At 39.2% G+C, this 19,716-nt stretch overlaps 1 protein-coding gene across 6 annotated transcripts in view; it reads left to right on the top strand.

Annotated features, from left to right (window-relative positions):
• Nucleotides 1-861: 861 nt before the first annotated feature.
• Nucleotides 862-19,716, top strand: part of LOC129652613 (glycerophosphodiester phosphodiesterase domain-containing protein 4-like) — a 181,747-nt gene continuing 162,892 nt past the window's right edge. The window contains exons 1-4 of one of the 6 annotated variants that reach the window (XM_055581386.1): nt 862-1,268; nt 2,500-2,662; nt 4,544-4,740; nt 9,284-9,387. In XM_055581386.1, coding sequence (XP_055437361.1) covers nt 4,558-4,740; nt 9,284-9,387 — 287 coding nt within the window. In that variant the 5' untranslated portion in view covers nt 862-1,268; nt 2,500-2,662; nt 4,544-4,557. Of the gene's footprint in view, nt 1,269-1,697; nt 1,979-2,499; nt 2,663-4,543; nt 4,741-9,283; nt 9,388-19,716 lie in introns of those variants that run through there. The other 5 variants (XM_055581387.1, XM_055581390.1, XM_055581389.1 and 2 more) reach the window with 5 other exon arrangements.

Genomic DNA, 19,716 nt, shown 5'->3' with positions numbered 1-19,716 from the left:
GTGAAAGTGAAGTTGCTCAGTTGTGTCCGACTCTGAGCGACCCCATGGACTGCAGCCCACCAGGCTCCTCCGTCCATGGGATTTTCCAGGCAAGAGTACTGGAGTGGGGTGCCATTGCCTTACCTGATCTTTGAAAGGTAAATTTTTGGGAAGGTAAACTGGAAGTAGATTCTTTGGGAGTCAACTGTAGTAACTATAACTTCCTTAAAGGCTTACTATAGCAATACTAAGCAGTTGGTACCCAGGGAGGTGATTACAGGCCTAGTAGGCATTGAAATCAACACGGAATGACTAGGAGACATGGATAGAAATGAATAGGAAGTACAACAAGCAGAACTTGGCCCTTATTAGGAGGGAGGGGGTGTTGCAGAGGAGAAGAAGGAGTTAAGAATGAGGCATAGGTTTCAGATCTTATTACTGGCAATCTGGAAGCACTCGCAGGTGATGGAGCAGATTAGAAGGGAAAGATAATTCAAGTGAGAGTTTACTGAATTTGACGTGTCACAGGACATAAGATGGGTACAAGAATTTAGAGCTCAGAAATAAAGTCAGAGCTAGAGAAATAGCTGCGTGAATCAAAGATTAAACAAAGAAACAAAACTACACAGGTCTATTTTTGAAGCAGTTTGGGGGAAAAAGGGCAAGAAAAAATAGCTAAAAAATGAAACTATGAATAACTGGGCTAGAATATAAGTGCCTGAACTAAGTGATTAACCAGAACTAAGTTTATGTTATTTTTAGAAGAACGAAAATAATATTTTTAGAAGAACCAAAAATAAAACAAACACGGCATACCTTAAAAAACATTTAAAGCGTGTTGGTCTGAGCTAAGGTTTGCGGTTGGCTTTAAATTCAGTCTTAGCGTCTCACTAGGCACCCGAGGCCACGCCCCTGGCCACGCCCACCACGCTCCAGCTTTGGGCGTCTCATTTTGCCTGGCCTCCATCTTGAGAGATGTCGGCCCCTTCAGCTTGAGAGATGTCGGCCCCTCCAGCTTGAGAGATGTCGGCCCCTCCAGCTTGAATTCCAGATTTAGGTTTCCCATGGTGAAGTCACCATAAGTACTTCCCCCTTAAGCATCTCCAGAAAGAGAAAGCTACATTAATACTCTCAAGTTGGCAGGCACACCTGAGGCACTCTATCCTGTCAGCTCATCCTCACCACGTCCTCCAACAAAGCTGGAGCTGCCATTATCCCCTCTGCCCTACAGAGGATGCTGAGGACCTGAGCCAGTCCCCAATCCCCATCTGAGACGGGGGTTGGGGGAGGTGAGGAGTGGGGGAGTGAGGGAGGGTGAGAAGGGGGGATGGGTGGGGGCGGCCCACCAAGCTCCGCTACATGCCCGGTGCCTCGGCTTGTGAGAAGTCACTGCAGATGTAAAGGGCCATGTTCGTTGGTTTCTCTTCTCGAGGATCATTGCTCATTGCTGCCTTTTCGACCTCTTATAGTAGTTATATATATATATATTTATATATATATATATATATATATATTTCCAGTTCTCTAGTTTTTATGGGGTGAGGGTGAGTTTTTCTGGTATCTCAATCCTTTTTGCCTCAAGCAAGTAGGTGAAGAGTGGTGTCATTTACTGAAATGGGACAGACTTCAGGAGGAATAGGTTTTGGAGGGAAAGTCAAGGATTCAGTGTTGGACATGTTAGTTTTGAAATGCTTGTAAGAAATTTAAGTGGAGATTTCAGTAGGCTGTTGAATACATGGGTTTGGAAATCTCAGAAGGAGCTGCAAGGGAAATAATATTTATTGATCTTTCCTTAAATATTATTGATTTTCATATGAACTTGGCTACTCTGGCTGATATACACAAAGTTAGAGATCTGTACATATGGAAAATGGTTATGGTAATGATTCTGCTTTAAATATCGCCTTTTATTTAGTATTCAAGCAGCTTATCTTCCTCCCAGACACAGAACTTTTGTTCACAACATCTTTCTTGGACACAGTAGTCACACCAAGTTCATGTAAGTTCATTAACCAGTTCAGACTGTTTTCTCAGTTCACGTGCGGTCATTTTCCTTTGACCCATGGGTTTTTATAAATATGGTGTTTAATTCCCAAGTGTGGGATTTTCTAGGTCTCTCTTTCTTACTGATTTCCAGCTTAATTGTGTTTTTTGATAAATGTTCCATTTTTGCTTGAACATAAAACCCTGCAGTCATTGAGTACAGTGTTTTATAAATGTTAGTTAAAACTAGTTTATTAAGTTGTTAACATCTTCTGTATCCTTACAATTGTTTTATCTGCTTATTATATCATTTATTGAGAGAAGTGTGCTAAATTTCCCACCGTGGTTATGGATTTGTCTATTTCTCCTTCAGAGGCTATGTAATTAGGTGCCGACAAACATTTAAAAATATTTCTTCATCATTATACATGTCCCTCTTTGTCTCTGCTAATGCTTTTGCCTCAAAGTTTTTTGATTTAATGATAATACAGTGAGGTAGATTATATCCTTTGACTTCAGTTTTCATCCTTCCTTTAGTTACACCCTTGTGTTCACACCCTTTGCCTTGCAACTTTACTGTGCCCTCTACCATGAGCTGACTTTGACTTCAAGACATCCCTTGGCACAGAAGCTTGAAATGGGCTTGCATATTGAGACTTGCTCTCTTGGATGACTTCCATCACCATGAAAACATACTCAGGTCAGCCTTGGTTGAGTGACACATGGAGCAGAGTTATCTGGTCATAATAGCTGAGGCCAGTCTAGATCAGCAGAATGGATAGCAGATCAGCTCAGATGTGTGAGTAGTAGAAGCTTTTTGTTATATGTGATTGAAGTTTTGTCCATGCTTGGTCCATGGCATTATCCTGGTAGTTGAACACTGATATAGGTACAAGGTGTATCTTTTTCTTTTTTCCTGTTTTTGTGCTGCACAGTGCAGCTTGTGGGATCTTAGTTCCCTGACCAGAGTTTGAACCCAGGCCCTTGGCAGTGAGAGCATAGAGTCCTAAGTACTGGACTGTCTTTCTCCATTTTTTTTTTCTAAATCTATCTTAACAAACCAAACTCTTGTAAGGAGCTTGTTGTTGTTTGTTCTCTTAATTCAGTTAGTCAATTTTGTTGTTTTTTAAAATGGAGCATTTAGTTCATTTGCATTGAAAGGAATTACTGCTGTATTTTGGAGAGGGAAATGGCAAGCCACTCTAGTATTCTTGCCTGGAGAATTCCATGGACAGAAGAGCCTGGTGGGCTGCAATTTGTGGGGTTGCAAAGAGTCAGATATGACTGCGTGACTAACACACACTGATGTATTTAGGCTTAAATCTGGCATTTAGTATTTGCTCCCTATTTGTTTTCTTGTTCTATGTATCTTTTTTTTTTCTTGTTTTCTCTTGGATTGAGTAATATTTATGATTGCATTTCATCTCCTATTTGACTTATTATATATGTACACCTTTTTCCAGAGATCACTTTGAAGTTTATAGCATACTTTTTTTCACATATTAGAATCTATTTTCAAGTAATACTGCACCACTTTATATATAGTATGAGAACTGTACAGCAATGTAGTTTCATTTTCTGCTCCTGGCCTTGGAACCATTGTCATACATTTTACTTTTATAGTTGTTATAAGCTACAATAGTCATTGCTTTTTTTTTTTGTTTTTTGTTTTTTGCTTCTGCTTCAGTTTATTAAATTCTGAAGTAATTTTTAAAATAAGAAAAACAGTATTTTATATCCATTGATATATTTAATATTTTCAGTGTACTTTATTCTTTTATGTAGATGTGGATTCCCACCAGGTACTTTTCCCCTTCATACTCAATGCCTTTCTTTAAAATTTATCATGGTATAAATGACTTATTGATTAATTCTTATTGTTTCAAATATCTGAAAAGGTTTTTATTTCACATTCGTCTTTTATGTTTTTGCTGAGTTCTGAATTCCAGGTTAACTTGTTTCATTTTTTAAGTTCTTTACAGATGTTGCTCCTCTGTCTTCTGGCTTGTGTTGTTTTCAATGAGAAATCATTGTTGTTGAAAGAATGTTAAGAAGACATTCTTACCTTTTTCCCTCTACATGTAATATGTCTTCTTTTCTAGCTAGTTTTGAGGTTTTTCTCTTTATCAGTCTTTTAAAGCATCGATTATGAAGGGCAGGTAGCTGTGTGTCTGAGTCACTTATTAGTCAAAGACTGTGTTTTTGATGTAACTCCTTCGTGTTGCCTAAGTTTTCAGGTTATTTCAAGAGCATAATAAAGTTAAAAAAAACATTTTACTTTCCATATTATTGAATTTGATGCTTTCAGTGTCTGTTAGTTGGCTAGGGCAGAGAACATGGTCCTGTTTTTAGGGCTGGGAAAACTAAACTTTGAATGGTGCAATGACTGCAGGAAACACTCAACTAGATAGTGGGAGAGATAGGATGAAGGTCTCATCTTCTACACCAAATTCAGCACATTATCCTAGATTATAAAAAATTTTTAAAATCCATCTATTTTGATGGAACTTTGTATAGAATGGTAGGGTAGGAAACATTTGAAGAAACTACTAGATCCTGATTGTTTTATTTGTCATTACAGCAAAAAGGTGAACCATGCCTATGAAGGCCAACAAGATTGAACCTCAGAGCCAGACAAGAAAACAAAAAAAGGATACTCCATGGATTTTACACATCTTCAACCACATATGCTTTGTTACTACCATTATTGGCTGCTACAGCTGCCACTGGAAAATCAAACAGGAGAAGAAATTTAAACATGGACAGTGCTGCTCTTTGGTACGGAGAGATGGGAAGAAGCTGAACTACATTTTTTTAATTTGGGGAACATGGGCTGGTTCCTACCCTCATACAGGTTCACTAAAGTCTTCAGGACTAGGCAGGGACTCTAGCTCTTCTGTGAAAGGTCTGCCACAATTCTGGGGCCACAGTTAATTTTCCTGAAACATGTGCTTGTTTTCTTTCACTTTTATTATTAATTTATTGTCATTCTGTTATTCACTTATTCATCTTTTCTTTTATTAATAAGTGAACCTGGAAGAAGAAGTAAGATCTAGGTCAGTCAGATGTTCTTGGCTGTGGAGTATAGGAATAGTTGAATTTTTAAATCTCTCTTCAGTGTGAGTTTCCCAAAGTAGCTGTGCTTATGAAAAACAAAAACCAGCAAATAGGAAATAAGGTGCTCCTTTATTACTGATCAGGCAAGTATTTGATTTTCTCTAATGAAGGATCGCTGGTAAGGCTGAGTGGTAGCATGTGGTATATCGTCATTGAGCACCTTTCTTTCTTTCTTTAAACTGTATTTTGGGCCTCTGTGGTGGGCACTGTGATGTAAAAGGTGAAATGATGAGCACACTGAAGTGAGAAAAGGACGGCCGTATTATGTATGTTCACTTAATTATAAACTCGGTCTAGCTGGGTCCGGGATTCTGTCCAGTTGGATTACTGATTTCTGTTGTCTGACATGGGAAGCTCAAGGAAAGTGGTGGGAATGGGAGGCTTCCCATTAGGCATGAGTGTCCTTCAGTCCATATATCTTTCCGCCCCAGATATTTAGTTTCTATACCAGTGACTGAGGACAACACAAGTTCCTCAGGCATTGTGAATTCCTCAAGGAATTCACAGTCTGCTGGAGGAAAAGACAAGTGAACATTTAATCTCAATATACTGAGAGAAATGGTATAATTGTGCGTGTATATTCATATGCATGCACGTCTGTGTCCATGTTACAAGGGAGGGAGCCGAAAATAACTTCGTTTAGCATGTGACATGTGATTAAGAATTGGATAGATAAAGAATGCTGCTGCTGCTGCTGTTGCTGAGTGGCTTCAGTTGTGTCCGACTCTGTGCGACCCCATAGATGGCAGCCCACCAGGCTTCCCCGTCCCTGGGATTCTCCAGGCAAGAACACTGGAGTGGGTTGCCATTTCCTTCTCCAATGCATGAAAGTGAAAAGTGAAAGTGAAAAGTGAAAGTGAAGCCGCTCAGTCATGTCTGACTCTAGCGACCCCATGGACTGCAGCCTACCAGGCTCCTCTGTCCATGGGATTTTCTAGGCAGTAGTACTGCAGTGGGGTGCCATTGCCTTCTCCGAGATAAAGAATAGAGGGTGGCAAAATAAATGGTATTGGAGAGGAGTCAAAAGGCTTGATCTGAGGTTTATTTTAGGTGGAGCAGAAGATATGAATGGAGAAGTGATGGGAAGTGAACGTAGAGAGGGAGTTGGTAGATGTAGTGTGGTTTTAAGAATTTGACTTCTTCCATGTAGGGAATTGAGAGTCCCTAAAGATTTTAAGCTATTACTGTTTTCTGAGCTACGTTTTGGAATGATTATTGGATCATGTGGAAGATGCATTAGACAGTACAAGAGTAATGCAGAAAGGTGTCTTTGCCTTCAAAGAGAAAAGCAACAGTAGTAATCAAGGTTAGAGTTGTTGGTGTCCTGGATTAGTGAAGTGATGGTAAAAATGGAGAACAGCGAATTGATGCAACAAGTATTTATTACTTAGGAATGATGAAGTAAGTTACAAGAGAGCTATAAAGGATATTGAGTGAAAGAAAAAGGTAGGCTTCCTAGGAAAGGTGGCATTGGAGGCAGTGTGGTATAATGGAAAAGTCCCTGGAGTGCCTGGGAGTATTTTTGGTGCTTGTTCCAGCTCTGCTTTTAGGGCTGGTTATATGCCATCTCTGAGCCTCTCTATAGAGGGAGTTAAACTATACAATTTTCAAAGTCCCTGGGCAATTCTCAAGGCCCTGTTTATGCTCAGGGGAAGAAGTCTAGCATATAGCAAAAGAACAAATTCCTTGTGTTCTGGGGAAAGGCTGGCTGGATTCAATTTATGACTTCATCATTGACTATCTCCAGACTAGAGCTTAACCACTGTGGGACCTTGGCCAGTTACCTAACATTCCAGTGATTAATTCCTCATTTGAATGATAGAGATGGTAGCAGCAGTGCCCACCAATGGAGTTTGTTGGGAGGAAAGAAGAGATAAAATTCGTAAATACTTAGAACTGGGTTTGGCATACAGTTGCTGCTGCTGCTGCTGCTAAGTCGCTTCAGTCGTATCCGACTCTGTGCGACCCGATAGACGGCAGCCCACCAGGCTCTCCCGTCCCTGGGATTCTCCAGGCAAGAACACTGGAGTGGGTTGCCATTTCCTTCTCCAGTGCATGAAAGTGAAAAGTGAAAGTGAAGTTGCCTAGTCATGTCCGACTCCTAGCGACCCCATGGACTGCAGCCTACCAGGCTCCTCCATCCATGGGATTTTCTTGGCAAGAGCACTGGAGTGGGTTGCCATTGCCTTCTCCAAGGCATACAGTTAGCACTAAATAAATGTTAGCTGTCATTTTACAGTTCCTGGAGTCACTAATGTGTGAAGTCATCTTCCACTTACAGGAATGATGGTATAGGGGATTCTGGGTGGAGGAAATGCAGTAGTCAGAAGTCCAGAGATAGAGAAGCACAGTGGTGTGTTTAGGGAAAAACAAATTTCCAGTATTGAATTTATGAGCAGGTAAGGTGATAAATGGTAAGTGATCAGATTGGAAAGGAATATTTTAATCTAATTATGTAGCATCTTCATGTTAGCCTAAAATATTTGAACTTTGTCCTGTAAACAGTGGGGAGCCTTTGAATTTTTGAGCAAGAGTGACAACAGTGAGAATCAAAATAAGGAGATGTGTTTATTCAACAAGAACAAGTTTATTGAATGTGTATAAGTGAGTAAGACCACTAAGGCCTCTGGCCTTCCTATACCTGACATTCTAGTGGGATGAGTTAGGTAATAAACAGTAATGAAGAAAGATGGTTTCAGACAGTGATAAGAGCTTTGAAGATAATACATAGGAAAATGGGTTAGGTGGATGGGAACCTGGTTAGAGAAGACTGCTTTGAAGAAATGTCATGTGAGCAATCTCTTAAATATAAAGGTGGAGCCAGCCATGTGTACATCTGGGGGCAAAAATATTCCAGGAAGAGGGACTAGGAACTGTGAAACTCTTGAGGTGGGAACAGATTTGGTCATATTCTAGAAACAGAAAGCCAGTGTGGCTGGAGTTCAGAAATGAAGTCGATGTGTAGAGTGGGATGAGGTCAGGGATGGACAAGGCTTGATTGTGTGCACCTTTGGGTCATGGCAAGGAGTTGGGATTATATTTTCGTATAGTGGGAAGATCTGGGAGTTTTGTAAGCAGGGGAGTAACTTTATCTGATACATGTTTATCAAAGTCCACACATGTTTTATGTAGAGAGTGAGTATAACCTGAGTCAAAACCTGTTCTCTTCAGCTTCCTACACTGCAGAAGTTGTGTTTTAGTGCCTTGATACCTATAATGTCTCTCATCAGAATGGGTCTGTCAGTACTCTATGTTTTCTATTTTATTTCTTAATTCTTACTTCACAGTAACCCCATATTTTGCACAAGGCAGGGATTATTAAATCCATGTTTTGCAGAATACAGGCAGTGTGAAAGGCACAAAGATACAGAATTTTTCATCCATGTGATATAGAAATGTTAGGATTATAACTCAGGTAGCAAATTAAACCTAATGTTCCCAGGAAGGGTTTGACAACCTCTGATTTGGTTGACTTGTGATATAATTTTCAGTGCAGGGAGTTACCTTCTCCATAAAGATATCCTCCATCTTGGCTTTGGGCTCACAGATCTGGGCAATGCATCTGATACTTCTTGGCTGTGTGACTTGGCTTGAGTGAATTACTTTTACTTCTATGAGACTTAGTTCTCTCTTTTGCTACATGAGGTTACCAATACCTTATATAACTGTATTGAGAAATGAAAAAAATGAAAGTAGCTTTTGAAATCCCTGGCATTGTATTTGTGCAAGATAAACTAAAAAAAAAAGTTTATTCCCTAACCTACTTCTCCCCTTCCTCAAATCTGGGAAGATAAGTGGCTAAATGACCTGATGAATAATAAATGAATGAATTACTCAGTGAATGAATCACTGAACAAACATTTGGTAGACAGGAGGTGGGTGAATTCAACAGATGGTTACAAAGAACCAGCTGCATTTAAGGAACTGTGCTAGACACTGGCAATACAGAGATTTGTAACAAAAGTTCCTTTTCCTCAAAGAAGAAATTTGCATCAGATAAAAACATGATTGCATTTCAGTGTAATAAATGTTATAAATAGGCTTATATAAGCTTCCATAGGGATAAAAGAATACAGAGGTCTCTCTAGCCTGGGGAGGGTAATGCTGCACTGCAGCTATGCAGACCTCTGATGAGTGTATGCAGATGTTTCTGAGATACCATGAGTAAATGGAACTTAATTATACTCTCTTCTTTCTGTTTCAGAGAGAACGATTATTTTACCCATGTCTGGTCATTTCATTTTGCATGTCTGTGCTTTTGGTGTTCGTGTGGGTAGAATCATCAAATGAATACAATGGCTTTGACTGGTGAGTTTCACTTTTTTTTTCTTTTTCTTTTTGTGTAAGGGCTCTTTGGTCTAATAGCCACATGGATCTTACTTCAGGCTGAAAAGATCTGGTGACGTAAGAGGGAGGGTGGACAAAGTTGGATTTTTTGCAGCTGGTGGATTGGAGGCCTGACTCTGGGAGGAGTAAGGATGCTCAGCACCCTCAGCTACTGTACCTCCCTTCCCTGCTCACTCTCACTCTTTGACCAAATCTGGCTCAGCAGGAAGCTTTCTCTGTGTTTCCAGTGCCCCCAGTCCTTCTATTCAGATGACTCCCTGATACCTTGCTTCTCAGCCTTCTGTCTGGGTTACTGATGCCTACAGCAGTCCATCTTCATGATCTTTGTCCATGAACCCTGATGTGTCTGCCTCACCTCCAGCCTCTGCTTCTTCCTTCTGTGCCTACTGGGCTTCCGAAGACTCTGGAGACAGCACCTTTTGTAGCCCAATTCCTACTCTGAACTACTCCTAGCTCTTTCAGTTTTTCTGAACTGATTGTTGAAAATTTTACTCATTATTTGATATTTGGGGGGAAAAGGGATGCGTTTGAGTATGGGGCTTTTAAAAATGGAAGACCTTATATAAAAGTAATACATGGTTTTTATTTTAAATGTAATAATACAAAGTAGAAACTAAAAAATTCAACTTAGTTTTACTTTTGAGTAACAGTCACTTGATATACTTCCAGTTTCTTTTTTCTATGCTTACTTTTACATTATTATACTCATGCCAGATACATAATTTTGTTTTTCCTTTTTGCTTAAATAGTTACACACATTTTGACAGATTGTTAAAACTCTTAATGAATATCATTCAAAATGGTCTAAAAATATGTCCTGACATGAAAGTACTCTAATACACCTACTTAGACCACTTTTTATTATTCAGTTCAGTGCAGTTCAATTGCTCAGTCATGTCCGACCGACTCTTTGTGACCCCATGGACTGCAGCACGCCAGGCCTCCCTGTCCATCACCAACACCCACAGTTTACTCAAACTCATGTTCATTGAGTCGGTGATGCCATCCAACCATCTCATCCTCTGTTGGCCCCTTCTGCTCTTGCCTTCAATATTTCCCAGCATCAGGGTCTTTTCAGATGAGTCAGTTCTTCGCATCAGGTGGCCAAAGTATTGGAGTTTCAGCTTCAGCATCAGTCCTTCCAATGAACACTCAGGACTGGTCTCCTTTAGGATGGACTGGTTGGATCTCCTTGCAGTCCAAGGGACTCTCAGAAGTCTTCTCCAACACTGCAGTTTAAAAGCATCAATTCTTCAGCACTCAGCTTTCTTGATAGTCCAACTCTCCCATCCATGACTACTGGAAAAACCATAGCCTTGACTAGATGGACCTTTGTTGGCAAAGTAATGTCTCTGCTTTTTAATATGCTGTCTAAGTTGGTCATAACTTTTCTTCCAATGAGCAAGCGTCTTTTAATTTCTTGGCTGCAGAACCATCTGCAGTGATTTTGGAGCCCCCCAAAAATAAAGTCTGTCACTGTTTCTACTGTTTCCCCATCTATTTGAAATGAACTGATGGGACTGGATGCCATAATCTTAGTGTTCTAAAATGTTGAGCTTTAAGCCAATTTTTTCACTCTTCTTTTTCACTTTCATCAAGAGGCTCTTTAGTTCTTCTTCACTTTCTGCCATAAGGGTGGTGTCATCTGCATATCTGAGGTTATTGATATTTCTCCCAGCAATCTTGATTCCAGCTTGTGCTTCTTCCAGTCCAGCGTTTCTCATGATATACTCTGCAGTTCAGTTCAGTTGCTCAGTCATGTCCAGCTGTTTTCGACCCCTTGAATCGCAGCACGCCAGGCCTCCCTGTCCATCACCAACTCCCGGAGTTCACTGAGACTCACGTCCATCGAGTCAGTGATGCCATCCAGCCATCTCATCCTCTGGCGTCCCCTTCTCCTCCTGCCCCCAATCCCTCCCAGCATCAGAGTCTTTTCCAATGAGTCAACTCTTCGCACGAGGTGGCCAAAGTACTGGAGTTTCAGCTTTAGCATCATTCCTTCCAAAGAAATCCCAGGGCTGATCTCCTTCAGAATGGACTGGTTGGATCTCCTTGCAGTCCAAGGGACTCTCAAGAGTCTTCTCCAATACCACAGTTCAAAAGCATCAATTCTTCGGCACTCAGCCTTCTTCACAGTCCAACTCTAACATCCATACATGACCACAGGAAAAACCATAGCCTTGACTAGATGAACCTTTGTTGGCAAAGTAATGTCTCTGCTTTTGAATATGCTATCTAGGTTGGTTATAACTTTCCTTCCAAGGAGCAAGCGTCTTTTAATCTCATGGCTGCAGTCACCATCTGCAGTGATTTTGGAGCCCCCCAAAAATAAAGTCTGACGCTGTTTCCACTGTTTCCCCATCTATTTCCCATGAAGTGATGGGACCAGATGCCATGATCTTCGTTTTCTGAATGTTGAGCTTTAAGCCAACTTTTTCACTCTCCTCTTTCACTTTCATCAAGAGGCTTTTTAGTTCCTCTTCACTTTCTGCCATAAGGGTGGTGTCATCTGCATATCTGAGGTTGTTGGTGTTTCTCCCAGCAATTGTGATACCAGCTTGTGCTTCATCCAGGCCAGCATTTTTCAGAATATACTCTGCATATAAGTTAAATAAGCAGGTGAAAACATATAGCCTTGATGTACTCCTTTCCCGATTTTGAACCAGTCCATTGTTCCATGTCTGGTTCTAACTGTTGCTTCTTGACCTGCATGCAGGTTTCTTAGGAGGCAGGTAAGGTGGTCTGGTATTCCCATCTCTTTAAGCATTTTCCATAGTTTGTCGCAATCCACACCGTCAAAGCTTTAGTGTAGTCAATAAAGCAGAAGTAGATGTTTTTCTGGAGTTCTCTTGCTTTGTCTGTGATCCATCGCATGTTAGCAATTTGATCTCTGGTTCCTCTGCTTTTTCTAAATCCAGCTTGAACATCTGGAAGTTCTCGGTTTACATACTATTGAAGCCTTGCTTGAAGGATTTTGAGCATTACCTTGCTAGCATGTGAAATGAACGCAATGGTACAGTCATTTGAACATTTTTTAGCATTGCCTTTCCTCGGGATTGAAATGAAAAATGACCTTTTCTAGTCCTGCAGCTACTTCTGAGTTTTCCAACTTTGCTGATGTAATAACTGCAGCACTTTAACAGCATCACCTTTTAGGATTTGAAATAGCTCACCTAGAATTCCGTCACCTCCCCTAGCTTTGTTCATGGTAATGCTTCCTAAGGCCCACTTGAATTCACACTCCAGGATGTCTGGCTCTGAGTGAGTGATCACACCATCATGGTTATCTGGGTCTTTAAGACTTTGTACAGTTCCTCTGTGTATTCTTGCCACCTATTCTTAATATCTTCTGCTTCTGTTTGGTCCTTGTATTTCTGTCCTTTATTGTGCCCATCTTTTGTGCCCATGAAATGTTCCCTTGGTATCTCCACTTTTCTTGAAGAGGTCTCTAGTCTTTCCCATTCTATTTATTTCCTCTATTTCTTTTCATTGTTCACACAAGAAGACTTTCTTGTCTCCTGCTATTTTTTGGAACTCTTGCCTTCAGATTGGTATATCTTTCCATTTCTCCTTGTTTTTCACTTCTGTCCTTTTCTCTTCTATTTGTAAGGCCTCCTCAGGCAACCGTTTTGCCTTCTTGCATTTCTTTTTCTTGGGGATGATTTTGGTCACCGCCTCCTGTCGAGTGGTACGAACCTCAGTCCATAGTTCTTCAGGCACTCTGTCTTTCAGATCTAATTCTTTTAATCTATTGTAAATGATGCTGCAGTGAATATAGAGGTGCATATATCTTTTAAAGTTAGTGTTTTTTCATAAATGCCGAGAAGCTGAATTCCTGAATTATATGATAACTCTGTTTTAATTTTTTTTGAGGAACCTACATACTGGTTTCCATAGTGCCTGAACCAATTTACATTCCAGCCAGTGGTGCACAGGGGTTGCCTTTTGTCCATATCCTTCCAAACATTTGTTATGTTTTGTCTTTTTCTTAGTAACTGTTCTAAGAAAGATGAGGTTATATCTAATTGTTGTTTTGATTTGCATTTTCCTGATGATTAGTTGTTGTTGAATACCTCTTTATATACCTGTGGCCTGTATGTCTTCTTGGGAAAAATGTCTATTCCAATCCTCTCTATTTTTAAATTGGATTATTTTAATTGATATTCAGTTGTATGAACTCTTTATATGTTTTTGGATATTAATCTGTTAATCAGATATATGATTTGTAAATATTTTCTCCCATTTGCTTTGCTATGCAGAGGAAGTAGTTTGATGTAGTTACTCTTGTTTGTTTTTGCTTTCATTCCTTTTGCTTTTGATGTCAAATTAAAAAAAAATCACCTAGGGTGATATTAAGGAACTTACTGGTTATATTTTCTTGTAGGAGTTCTTTGGTTTGATGTTTTACGTTCAAGAATTCAATGCATATTGAGTTGATTTCCGTATGTGGTGTAAGATATTGGTTTCACTGTTTTGCATGTTTGTTCAACACTGTTTATTGGGGAGACTGTCCTTTCCTCATTGAATATCCTGGTTCTTGTCTCCTTTGTCATAAAATAATAGACCATGTATAATCATGGGTTTATTTCTCGGCTTTTTGTGGCCTACCATTGATCTGGTGTTTTTTTTTTTTTGTGTGCCAATACTCTGCTTTTTTAATTATTATAGTTTTGTAGTATTGTTTGAAATTAGAAAGTGTAATGTCTGCAGCTTAGTTCTTTTTTTCTCAGTATTACTTTGGCTATTTGGGATCTTTTGTGGTTCCATACAAATTTTAGGATTGTTTATTCTTTTTATGTAAAAAGTGCTATAGGGATTGCATCCAGTCTATAGATTGCTTTCAGTTGTATGGAAATTTTAGCAATATTAATTCTTTCAGTTGATGAACATGAGGTATCTTTTCATGTCTTATAATTTTCAGTGGATAGCTCTTTAAGGTCCTTGATTAAATTTATTCTTAAGTATTTTATTTTTGTTAATGATTATGTAACTGAGGTTGTTGATCTTAATTTTTTATATATTTGTTATCAGTATGTAGAAATGCAACAGATTTTTGTATATTTGTATCCTGCAACTTTAGCTTTAATTAGATCTTTCCAGTATTTTGATGGAGTCTTTAATATTTTCTCTATATAAAATGTAATCTTTGATTAGAGAAGGTTTTACTTCTTCTTTCCAATCCTGATGCCTTTTATTTCTTTCTCTTATTTTGCCTGATTGCTCTAACTAAGACTTCTAGTACTATGTTGGATAGGAGTGGTAAAAGTGTGCAGTCTTATCTTACTCCTGATCTTACAGGAAAAGCTCTTAACTTTCATCATTGAGTAAGGTGTGGGCTTGTGATATGTAACTTTGTTTCATTTATTTTATTGACTTCTATATCGTTTGTTGAGAGTTTTTTTTTTTAATTGTGAATGGAGATTGAATTTGTCAGATGCTATTTTTTCATCTGTTGAAATTATAATATGATCTTAATCTTTCATTCTATATGTTAATGTGATGATGACATATATTGATTTGTGTGTAGAGAACTATTCTTGTATTACAGGGACAAATCCCACTTGGTCATAGTGTGTGATTCTTTTAATATGTGGTTTTATTTGACTTGTAGTATTTTGTTGTCAATTCTTGCCTCTATATTCATCAGAGATTTTGGCCTGTAGTTTCTTTTCTTGTCTTTCCTTGTTTTCTTTTCTTTCCTTATCTGGCTTTTGTATCATGGAAATGCTGGTAAAAAATGTTTTTTTAAAAAAACATTTAAAAAGAAGTTTTTAAAATGAATTTGAGAGTGTTCTCTCCTCTTCAGTTTTTGTTAAGAGTTTGAGAAGAATTGATGTTAATTCATCTTTAAATGTTTAAATTCTACCAGTGAAACAATTGGTCATGTGCTTTTCTTTTTTGGGGAGGTTTTTGATTACTGATTCACTGTCCTTTCTCATTACTTCAAATCTTACTCTGATCAGATTTTCTAGTTCTTCATGATTCAGTCTTGGTAGATTGTATGTTTCTAGAAATTTATCCTTTTTTCTAGATTGTGCAGTTTGTTGGCATATAGTCATTCAGTTTGTTGTTCAGTTGTTCAGTTGTATCCAATTCTTTTTGACCCGTGGACTACAACATGCCAGGCTTTCCTGTCCTTCAGTATCTCCTGGCATTTGCTCAGACTCATGTCCATTGAATCGGTGATGCCATCCAAACATATCATCCTTTGTCGCCCCCTTCTCCTCCTGCCTTCAATCTTTCCTAGCATCAGGGTCTTTTCTAATGAGTTAGCTTTTCACATCAGGTGGCCAAAGTATTGGAACTTCAGCTTCAGCATTAGTCCTTCCAGTGAATATTCAGAGTTGATTTCCTTTAGGATTGACTGGTTTGATCTCCTTTCTATCCAAGGGGCTCTGAAGAGTCTTCTCCAGCACCACAGTTTGAAAGCATCAAAGTTGTTAATAGTCATCTATTATATTCCTTTCTGTGATTTCAGTTGTAGAGACTCTTTTTAAATTTAAATTTTTATTTATTTGGATCCTCTTTTTTCCTTGGTTAGTCTTATTGATGCTTTGTCAATTATGTGTATTTTTTCAAAGAATGAAGTCATAGTTTTGTTAGTTTTTTTTCTGTTGTTTTCCTATTCTTTGTTCCTATTCTGTATTTCATTTACCAAGTAAATTAGCTCTTGAATGAAGAGAAATCCTTGAGGAAGAACCTTGTTGGATAAAGTGATCTGCCCATACAGAACTGTATAGTTCGCCCCCTGAGGAAGATCTGGCTATTTACCTGGGTGGTTGTGCACCAGGCCAAGAGTACTTTTGGGACAGTTACTGGGTACTGACTCTGAATTGATACAGATTTCTGCAGATATAAAGCAGCACTATAATTCACCACTCAGAGTAATCAACAGAAGTAGGTAATCATTGGAATACCCAAACCCACCCTGCGGTTATTTCTCTAGGTTTGGAATGCATAGTTGGAATAAAATACTCAGAAGCAGGCAGGATCCTCACAGCAATACTCCATCTTCAGATAAAAGTTATTAAAACACAAGAGTGAGGTCCTATTGTTTCTAAAGCTACAGATAAAGTTATTGGGCAATATTCCATTGCTCCCATAGCAAATTACCACAAATTCAGTGGCCTAAAGCAATACCCATTTATTTCCTCATAGTTCTTTGGGTCAGATGTCAGGCATGGTTGGTTGGGTACTCTGCTTAGGATCTCATAATGAAATCAAGGTGTCCACTAAGCTAAACTTTTACCTGGGTCTCTGAGAATTCACTTCTAGGTTCATTCAAGTTGTTGGCAGAATCCTGTTCCTTCTGGTTGTAGGAATGAAGTGCTCTTTCATGAATGATTGTCAGAAGGGAGTTGTTCTCAACTTCTAGCTTGTGACATTCTCTGTTTTCCAAGTTAGCGGTGGTGTTTATAGTCCGTCTCACTCTCAAATTTCTCTGACTTCTCCTTTATCGTCTGTATGACTTCCACTTCTGATTTAAGAGCTTATGTGATTACATTGGATTCAGTCTGATAATCCAGAGTAATCTCCCTAATTTTTTCATTTATTCTTTTTTTTTTAAACTTTTTATTTTGGAGCATAGTTGATTCACAATGTGGTATTAGTCTCAGGTGTACAGCAAAGTGACTCAGTTATACATATACATTCTATATCTATTCTTTTTCAAATTCTTTTCCTATTGTTCCATAACATTGAGCAGAGATCCCTGTGCTATACAGTAGATCCTTGTTGGTTATCCATTTAAAATATAACAGTGTATACATGTTGATCCAAAACTTGCTAACAGCCCCTCCCCCCATAATCATAAGTTCATTATCTAAGTCTGTGAGTCTGTTTTTGTTTTGTAAGTAAGGTCATTTGTATCTTTTTTCTTAGATTCTGCATATAAGGGATATCATACAATATTTCTCTTTCTCCAACTTACTTCACTCAATATGACAATCTGTAGGTCCATCCATGTTGCTCAAGTGGCGTTATTTTATTCTTCTTAATGGCTCATTAATATTCAATTATATATATTAATATGTGCCCTAACTTCTTTATCTGTTCCTCTGTCGATAGATGTTTCTTCTATCGATAGACACAACTTCCATGTCTTGGCTGCTGTGGACAGTGCTGCAGTGAACATTGGGGTGCATATATTCTTTCAGACTATGTTTTTCTTTGAATATATGTCCAGAAGTGGACTGTAGGATCATATGGTAGCTCTATTTTTAATTTTTATAGCAACCTCCATACTGTTATTCATGGTGGCTGTACCACTTTACATTGCCACCAACAGTGTAGGAGGGTTCCCTTCTCTTCACACCCTCTCCAGCATTTATTGTTTGTGGATTTTGTGATGATAGCCACTTTGACTGACTATTTTAAAGTCAGCTGATTTTAACCTTAATTACATCTGCAAAGTTCCTTTTACAAACATCATCACTCACTAAATGATAATGATCATGGGAGCGGAATTCTGTGTGTGTGTGTGTCTATATATTTTTCTCTTCTTCCATTCTACCATTGGAAATAAGATGCATTCATAGTAGTTAACCATATATATCAGTACTTAAATTAGAGGTGTAAACATCCCATAGAGGTGATAAAGGAACTTTGTATCCTCTTTTGGAGAGAGGATTGATATAGTTTTGGTTGTTTGAGAGATAATCACATCATGTAAGATAGAAAGCAAGGATGGTTAATAGAGGTGTATATGAATACCAAGTTGACCATGAGTAGATGGTGGTAGTGTAATATATTTCTCACAATTCCATTCCCAGTATAAGATTGGGTTAGGATTAGTTACAGGAGAAATTCATTTAGTTTGGAAGCAGAAATTGAATCATAGATATTTCTTTATACTCTGAAGATCAGTGATACACCCAGGCATTATGACGGCCTCCGTGCAATGTATCTAGTAATTCACTTAGTTGGCATGGGGAAGCAGTTGGGCCCACATTCTTCTTGCTCCTGCCAGGTCTGCTTCAGCTTCTTCATATCCTAGGACAGATTAGTTAAATGTAGCCAAATGATGAAAGGCATGAACTTTTTCTGCGAGTCACCTTTTTAATCTAAGGTTGGAGGAAGTGTTTTATGACTTTACTGAATTCAGTTCCGTTGCTCAGTCCTGTCCGACTCTCTGTGACCCCATGGACTGCAGCACGCCAGGCCTCCCTGCCCATCATCAACTCCTGGAGTTTACTCAGACTCATGTCAGTTGAGTCAGTGATGCCATCCAACCATCTCATCCTCTGTCATCCCCTTCTTCTCCCACTTTCAATCTTTCCCAGCATCAGGGTCTTTTCCAATGAGTCAGTTCTTCACATCAGGTGAACAAAGTATTTTCAGCATCAGTCCTTCCAATGAATATTCAGGACTGATTTCCTTTAGGATGGACTGGTTGGATCTCCTTGCAGTCCAAGGGACTCTCAAGAGTCTTCTCCAACACTACAGTTCAAAAGCATCAATTCTTCAGTGCTCAACTTTCTTTATGGTCCAACTCTCATACCTATACATGGCTACTGGAAAAACCATAGCCTTGACTAGATGGACCTCTGTTGACAAAGTAATGTCTCTGCTTTTTAATATGCTGTCTAGGTTGCTTATAGGAGAAGTCAATGGCACCCCACTCTGGTACTCTTGCCTGGAAAATCCCATGGACGGAGGAGCCTGGTAGGCTGCAGTCCATGGGGTCGTGAAGAGTCAGACACAACTGAGTGACTTCACTTTCACGCATTGGAGAAGGAAATGACAACCCACTCCAGTGTTCTTGCCTGGAGAATCCCAGGGATGGTGGAGGCCTGGTGGGCTGCCATCTATGGGGTTGCACAGAGTTGGACATGACTGACGCGACTTAGCAGCAGCAGCAGCAGCAGGTTGCTTATAACTTTTCTTCCAAGGAGCAAGCGTCTTTTAATTTCATGGCTGCAGTCACCATCTGCAGTGATTTTGGAGCCCCCCAAAATAAAGTCTGTCACTGTCTCCCTATCTATTTGCCATGAAGTGATGGGACCGGATGCCATAATCTTAGTTTTCTGAGTGTTGAGCTTTAAGCCAACTTTTTCACTCTCCTCTTTCACTTTCATCAAGAGGCCGTTTAGTTCTTCTTCACTTTCTGCCATAAGGGTGGTGTCATCTGCATATCTGAGGTTATTGATATTTCTCCCGGCAATCTTGATTCCAGCTTGTGCTTCATCCAGTCCAGCATTTCTCATGATGTACTCTGCATGTAAGTTAAATAGGCAGGGTGACAATATACAACCTTGACATACTGCTTTCTTGATTTGGAAACAGTCTGTT

This window comes from Bubalus kerabau, chromosome 5 (genome assembly GCF_029407905.1).
Source record: "Bubalus kerabau isolate K-KA32 ecotype Philippines breed swamp buffalo chromosome 5, PCC_UOA_SB_1v2, whole genome shotgun sequence".
Lineage (NCBI taxonomy): Eukaryota > Metazoa > Chordata > Mammalia > Artiodactyla > Bovidae > Bubalus > Bubalus kerabau.
The sequence above is the reverse complement of the archived record's forward strand: the minus strand, read 5'-3'. Positions and strand labels throughout refer to the sequence as shown.